The sequence below is a fragment of the Solanum lycopersicum genome, chromosome 2 (genome assembly GCF_036512215.1).
Source record: "Solanum lycopersicum chromosome 2, SLM_r2.1".
In the NCBI taxonomy this organism is placed as follows: domain Eukaryota; kingdom Viridiplantae; phylum Streptophyta; class Magnoliopsida; order Solanales; family Solanaceae; genus Solanum; species Solanum lycopersicum.
The window spans coordinates 40604826-40612995 of NC_090801.1; the positions used below are offsets into that span (position 1 = coordinate 40604826).

Genomic DNA, 8170 nt, shown 5'->3' on the forward strand with positions numbered 1-8170 from the left:
AGTTATCAAAGAAGTAATAACCCCTAAAGAATCTAGAGCAAGGCTAATTGTCTTTTGTGGCTTTCGAATAGAAGGAGTATCTAAACACCCTAGTTCTGGGGCTGTAGCTATGATTTGAATCTTGAGTTAATGGTTTATGAATTAAGCTTTGGTTGTCAACACAAGTTACTTCTATATTCTTGTTTTATTATTTTATTCTTGTGTACCATAAGATAAATCTAGTGTCTAATCTTAAAATCGACCCAAGGAGAGGTTATATAGACCAGAGGATATAGAGATCTTGATCGACCCATTAAATTGAGGTGATTAGTGTTTAAGGGTGACGCCCGGACAAAAAGCTCGTTTGGTTACGAAATAGGATGAACTATAAATACTTGACAATTAGTTATTTATCACCGCTCAATAATGTAGTTAGGTATCTAAATGGGGTAGGTGACGAGAGGTGTGTTGCCCGACTCATATAATAAACCCTATAAACCATTTTCTTGACAACTGAAATCAGTTCAAGGCTAATACAACAATACATGAAATTAAATATATGTTGCAACCCTGGAATTGTCTTTTACTCTCTTGAAACATCATCTTAAAGTCGTTCACATTTTGTTACATTTATTTAGTTTATAATTCTTTGTAGTTAGACATAAATCAACTCTTGAAATAGTTTCTTTTATTTTTATTTGTAATTTTAAGTGTTAAATATGAATTGATTATAAGTCCCTTGGGAATGATAACTCGTTTCTTAAATATTCTATATTACTTGTACAACCATGTACACTTGCGTGTATACTGGGTAGTAATAGTTTTCCTAGGTTCGCCCTCACTTTGAGTTATGTCTCGAACCACATAAATCAAACATGTGTCTATTCTTTCCCTTATTTTAGGAAAAACCAAGGATTCTAATAGGCCAATGGCAAAGTCATTTAAGCGATATGTTTCTCATTCCTCAGCGGAGCACTCGAATTCATTGCTAAAATAGTAATAGCTATCATCTCAGGTAAATCGTGAGTATTCAAAGTCCTGAATCCACCCAAGGTCTAATAAACTAAGGTAGGATTAAGCTTCATCCCCAGACTTTTTAGAAACTCCCTTGATGATGACTTATGTGGTACCATCATTTCACACTCATGGTATAGGAAGTCGATGAAATCACTAATATCTTCAATTGTTGGTGTCAAGTTGAAATCTACAAATTTGAAAACCATCCCAAAATTCCAACAAGGCCCTAATCAGTTGAGGGCTCGGTATGACGAGGATAAGGAAGGTAAGACCGCCCAACGACTGACAAATCTCTCTTTTGTGGTCTCTCTTTATATCCATCCACCAGCTCCTTAGACTATAATTCACCTCTACGACCATTTGAGGGTTTGGGCAGTTGAAATCATCCATGACTGTGCAAAAAAAATAACAAACGACTTCTAAACTCAATTTTGGAAAAGTTATCTTGATTTAATTATTATTGACACACAAATATGCAATTTGTCTAAAGGGTGTTGGGGGCAATAAGACAATAGGGTGGATACTAATTGTGTGAATTGACACTAAGGGTAAAACCACCTAGGGATTATGCAGCATGTATGACCTAACAAGGATTTCTAAGAGTTGACTTGAGATGAACTTGAAAGGGATTCTATGCGAGAAAGCTCGTGGTTTTGTAGGAGTAAATTATCTATTCCGTTCACGCATATCCCGACTCTCTATAATGGCCATTTGAAGATAACTAGAGTAGTTGTGAGAGGTGCAAAGGCACAACATCACAGTAAAAAGTAAAAAAAAAAGGAAGAGGTCCCAATTGGGGGGAAGTATGAATGGAGTGCCAATTATCAGAGCAGTAACATAGGTAGTTTATAAAAGCGATAAATACATAAATAATTAAATAAATGCATACGTAAAAGAACGTAAACATATAAATATATTACAAAATCATGAAAATAAGGAAAGAGGGTATAGGATCAATCATGCAAGTACACAAATAAGGGAAAACGGAAATGGTGAAACATGACTATATAAAAAAACCCATCTCGAAACCAGCGAGTTGCCTAAACCCTCCCTTGTTGTCTTGCTTGCTAAATAAGGAAGAGGACAAAGGGTGGAACATGGAAAATTGACAATAAATAAGAAAACAAATAACAACTAAACATGGTATAATGAAATAACCAAATAAAGTAAATCCCACATAAATCAAATGAAACATGTAATGGTAAGACCATAATATCCCCAGCGGAGTCGTCATTCTATTGCACCCCATTTGTTTCGCTAAAAGGGTTTTGATGCACCACCTAGAAACACTTTCGGGATTTTTAAAAATTGAAGAGTTGCCACCTAACGAATTAAGGCACGTTAGAGAACCTATCTAACTTAACTAGTCTAACAAGAGATCAATGAACCAGAGATAATTCTAAGAGTTCGAATTACCTCGAGGGAAAGGTGTTAGGCTTTCCTGGAGGTCCACAAATGTGGATCCCGATCGTACCTCATGCAATTTATGTGGGGGTTACAAGTAGAAAATAAGGTCACTTCATTTATTATTGATTTTCTTAGCATGATTACTAGGTGATAACCAACATTACACAACTAAGATCACATTATTATTTTAATTGTTTAGTTAATCATGGAAACTAGGTGATAACATAATATTAAAAAAATAAGGCTATTCTATTATTTTGATTAAATAATTAAGCATGCAAGCTAGGTGATAATAATTTTAGATAAGTACTAAGCAATCAACTCACGTTATTGTTTTAATTAACTATTTAAGCATGCGAGACTAGTTGATAGTAATATTACTAAGAATAACCTAAGAAATAACTAAGAATAACCTAAGAAATTAAAAATAATCAGGAAATTTTTCTAAGTTTAAGAGGTGAGTTTTGGTCATTTTCAAACAGACATAACTTCTAGCTCAGGATGAGTTAGAGGTAGTTCTTGATATGGTTGAAAATCCCTTGGAGAAATATTTCCAATGTCGCCGAGTTTGCACATCGTATGAGCGAGATATGTCTATCGAAAGTTGGATTGTTGAAGTGAGGAAAGTCCGATTCCGGATTTCAGTAAGAGCAAACTAGTCTATTCACTCAATTATTTCCTAATTAATTTTAAGGATTAATTGGGGTAAAAATAAGCCTTAAGTCAGTTTTGGAAAATCAATTCACACTTAGGGCTTGGGAGAAAGGAGAAGAGAAGAAGGAGAAGGGAGAAAGATCAAGGTTTCGTCAAGAACGCCAAGGCATTGCGAGTAAAATTCGTCGAGGGTGATCCCTATTAAGGTATGTGAGATCTTTTATGTTGAGTTAGTTCACACACACACCAATTTGTTTAAATTCAGCAAATTATGAGTTGTTTACATGTTAAAAGTTAAAGTTTTTGAAGAGAAGTGTTGAATTCTTGTTGATTGAGTTGTTGGCTACCTATTGTTGGTTGATTCTTATTTCTACGGGTTGTTTATGAGTTGAATCGAGTGGGTATTGAGGGTACCAATAGTCCTATGTTTTTGGTGAAAGAACTAGGGAGGTTGGAGGGTTTGGAAATGAAAAATGAGTTGAAAAATCCGCCAGACGCACCTGGGCAACGCCAGGCGTGTCGCGCCTGCAGAGCGCCAGAAAGTAGCCTCAGTCACTTGGGGTCTAGCGCGGCGCATCACTATATATCCAGAACCAACCCTTAGTCAATTGAGGTTGGCGCGGCGCACCCTAAAGCACCGGAATTTGTATTTTTTGCCCAGTTTTGTAGTTTAGTCTAATTTACTTCTAAGGTCTTTTAACACTTCCTAATGATTCCAACTCCTCTAAATGACCTATAATCATATACAAATCATCCAGAAACATAAATTTATAACCTTGAATCCATAGCTTCAAATTTAAGGAAAAATTAGAGTTGACTTGAGAGTTCTTAGAATTCCTTGAGAAGTCTTTTACATATTCGTTAAGCTTGTTTTAAGACTTAAAGATCAGGATGAGTAATGATTAAAGATGAGAATAAGAAGAAGTTCATTTCAGATTTTCATAAGTCTTTCACCAATGTGTTAACTTCGTTAAGACTTAAGTTGAATTAAGTTCAGAGTAAAGTGAATTCTTTTCTTCAAAAACAGTAAATGGAGACTAAGTATTCCCAAAGCACTATTGAAATGTTTTCACATTAGACAAATGGAAACTGAGATTTCCAAGGATCCTTAGGGCTAATTTTCAAAAATTAACTATAGCTTTCTAAATGAAGCAAGTAGGGAAACAAAGATTTCAAAGATATTTTTTAAGCTAAGTATATTTTGAGCACTAATCTCAAACCACAGAATCAATATGTTATAAAAACATAAGAGCCAATATATTTTGGAGTAATTTTGAGCACCGATATAGGGGAGAGTTTAAACAACTCACAGCCCCCATAAAACATATATCAACCATGGCTAGAAAAGGGGTCATACTTTTTGGATGAACCCTTTTCATAGTAGACTAGTGGATTCATTAGGCACTTCAGGTCTTATACCTTTGGCAGGGTATAGGTTATGCTGGCAGCGTGAGGTAGATCACTATATCATCACTATAGCTCTTAAGTGATTGTTGTTGGTTAAAGAAACTCCCACGAAATTTAAATGTATTTGTTTATATACATCAATTTACTTTTACTTTTACATATATCTCAGAATTAATTGTATCCTTTTATACATTCAAAGTTTACAACATATTTTCTAACAAGTTTTCGTTATATTGCACTTATTTTTTAAAAAATTTGTTTTACATTGGAATGAGTTAGTTATTCACGAGTTGAGTAGAGCCAAGGTAAGTGTTTCTCCAGACTCTTTTCTAGCCTATGTTGTTTAGCATTCCGACTCACATACTCGTACATTCAATGTACTCATACCAGTATGCCTGCATTGTGTCATGATGCAGACGCAGTTAATCAGTATCAACACCATCCAACACTTCGTTGATCAAGCTGAGCACTCAAAGTTAGTGGTGAGCCTTTTTGCATTCTGGAGGACACATTTATTGCTTTCCAATACTTTATTTATTAGGATGTTGTGGGGTCTATACGAAAATTTGTCTTAGTTTTAGAGTCTTCGTAGATAAACAGTCTAATGTTAGTCCTCTGAGTCTTTTTAGTATTATCTCTTTTTTTATGATCTGGATTGCCAGCTTTTGATTAAGTTTGAATGTTTCAGCTTTATAACATTCTCAATTACGATATTCTTTTCAGATAAGTTATGATTATTGTCTTCCGCTGAGTTAAGTAAGTCAAGCCAAGGGTTTGCTCGAGTCCAGCAAAGGTCATCGAGTGTCGGCCACGTCCATGGTGTAGACTTAGGGCGTGATAAACTTGGTATTATACAAAGAGTTCAAGATTACTAGGGATTCTATGAAGCCGTGTTTATAGAGTCCTAGTCATCGGTGTGAAGCGCGTCACATATATGATTCGGAGGCTGCAAAATTTAGGAATTTCTCACTTCTTTCATATTCCTTTTCGTGCATTAGAGTTTATATCTAGAAAATTTCTCTCTAATTCGTGCTTGCGCATATTTCATATCATCATGCCTCCACGAAGAGCAGCAAGAGGTTATCCATCTAGGAGGAATGTTTAGGAGCCATAGGTACCAAATGCACCAAATGTGCAACCTCAAAGAGACGTCACAAATATTGAATTCCGTGAAGCTATCCAGATGTTAGGTCAAGCGGTGACTAACCAAGTGGGGCAGCAGAGATGAGCTTGACAAGGAGAGACTGAAAGTTCAAAGATTCGTGAGTTCTTAATGATGAATCCCCCAAGTTTCATGGGTTCAAGCACGACTGAGGATCCGAAAAACTTAGTAGAAGAGTTTAAAAAGGGTTTTGATGTGATACATGTGGTTGATGATGAAAGATTCAAGCTAGCTGCATATCAACTGAAGAATGTGGCTAGGACTTGGTTCGATCAGTGAAGAAGGGCAGAGATGAGGATGCACCACATCCGAGTTAGGCCTATTTTGAAGAGGCTTTTTGGGGCGTTTCTTTTCTTCAGAATTGAAAGAGGCTAAGGTCCGAGAGATCCTTAACCTGAAGCATTACACTTTGAGTGTGCATGAGTATGGGTTGAAGTTCACCCAGTTATCCTGCTATGCTCCTGAAATGGTTAAGGACATGAGGAGCAGGATAAGTCTGCTTGTTGCTGGCTTGGGTGGTGCATCAAGCAAAGAGGGCAGAGCTGCAATGCTGATATGCAACATGGACATATCCAGGTTGATGGTGTATATGCAGCAGGTTGAAAAGGACAAGCTAAGGGACAGAGAATAGTATAGAAGCAAGAGACCTAAGACAGGGAATGAGCCCGGGCAACAAAAGAGTAATACCAACCGGTCATCCTTACAACAAAAACAGAAGGGTCTTACCACATCATCTACTTGTGCACTTGCACCTAAGGACAAGGGTGATTACTATGGTCAAAATTCCAAAGCTAAGCGTGCATAGTCACATAGTAGTGTGGCACAAGAGGGTAGTAAGCTTCCTGCCTGCGCCAAGTGTGGTAGGAACCACTCCGGTGTTTGTAGTGAGGGCTCCACTGGTTGTTTCAAGTGCAGTCAGACCGGGCATTTCATGAGGGAGTGTACAAAGAACAAGCAAGAAAATGGTAATGGGGGCAATAGAGCCAACCTTCATCAGTTGCTCCACCAGACAGGGTTGCACCTAGGGGAGCTACCTCTGGTACAAGTGGAGGAACAAACCACTTATATGTTTTCAACAATCACCAGGAGCATGAGAGTTCACCAGAAGTTGTCACTGGTATGATTCAAGTTATTGACTTTACCTTTTATGCATTGCTAGACTCAGGAGCGAGTTTGTCTTTTGTAACTTTATATGATGTGATGAACTTTGATTTTATTCCTGAGCAACTTATTGAGTCATTCAGTGTTTCCACACCTGTTGGTGAATACATTCTAGCAAAATAGTCTATTATGATTGTCCTATTTCCGTCAGTCACAAGAGTACCATGGCTGATTTAGTATTCTTGATATGGACTAACTTCATGCCTACTATGCCTCATTTCATTGTAGAACTCGAGTAGACAAGTTTCAGTTTCCAAATGAGTCAGTCTTAGAGTGGAAAAGCAGTTCAGCAATGCCTAAGGGTCTATTCATTTCGTGCCTTAAGGCGAGAAATTTAGTTTCCGTGGGGTTTATCTATCACTTAGTCTGAGTTAATGACATAAGCAGGTAACTTCCCTTCAGTCAGATTCTATAGTAAAGGAATTTCCAGATGTTTTCCTAATGATCTACCCGGAGAAATAGACTCGGCATACACATCATTCTAGATACTCGTCCTATCTCTATTTCGCTATATGGAATGACACAAACAAAGTTAAAAGAGTTGAAAGAATAAATGAATGATCTGTTACATAAAGGTTTTATTCTACCAAGTGTCTCACCCTGGAGGGCTCCAATATTATTTGTAAGAAAGAAAGATAGATGGTTCCCTTAGGATGTGTATAGAATACCGCAAATTAAATAAGGTTATCATTAACAATAAGTATCCTCTTCCAAGGATAGATGATCTCGTTGATTGAATTGTTGGTTGCCTATGGTTGGTTGATTCTTGTTTCTCTGGGTCGAATCTGAATTGAATCGAATAGGTATTGAGGGTACCAATAGTACCAAGTGTTTGGCGAAAGAACTAGGGAGGTTTGGAGATGAAAAAGGAGTGAAAAAATCTGTCAGACGCACTTGGGCAAAGCTAGGCATGTCGCGCTTGCAGTGCGCCAGAAAACGGCCTAAGTCACTTGGAGTCTAGCGCAGCACACCACCAATGCACCAGATTCAAGCTTCGGTCAATAAAGGCTGGCGCGGCGCGCCTGAATCGAGCGTTTTGTTGCCCAGTTTTCATAGTTTAGTCTGATTTAGCCCTTCTAAGGTGTTTTAATACTTCCTAATGATTCTAACTACTCTAAATGAATTCTAATCATATAAAAATCATCCAAAAGCACTAATTTACAACTTTGAATCCATAACTTCAAATTCAAGGAAATACTAGAGTCAAGTCTAGAGAGTTCTTGGAGTTCCTTCAAGAAGTATTTTACAAATTCGTTAAACTTGTTTTAATACATAAAGATCAGGTTTAGTAATGAGTAAAAATAAGAATAAGAAGAAGTTCATTTCAGTTTTTCATAAGTTTTTTACCAATGTGTTAACTTCGTTTAAGACTTGAGTTGAATT

At 37.0% G+C, this 8170-nt stretch overlaps 1 protein-coding gene across 1 annotated transcript; it reads left to right on the forward strand.

Annotated features, from left to right (window-relative positions):
* The first annotated feature begins 1140 nt into the window (after positions 1-1140).
* On the forward strand, positions 1141-6910 carry LOC138342032 (uncharacterized). Its single transcript, XM_069294212.1, has 3 exons — positions 1141-1261; positions 5986-6224; positions 6608-6910. Exons 1-3 carry the CDS (start codon positions 1141-1143, stop codon positions 6908-6910), a joined length of 663 nt encoding a protein of 220 aa, XP_069150313.1.
* Positions 6911-8170: the final 1260 nt, after the last annotated feature.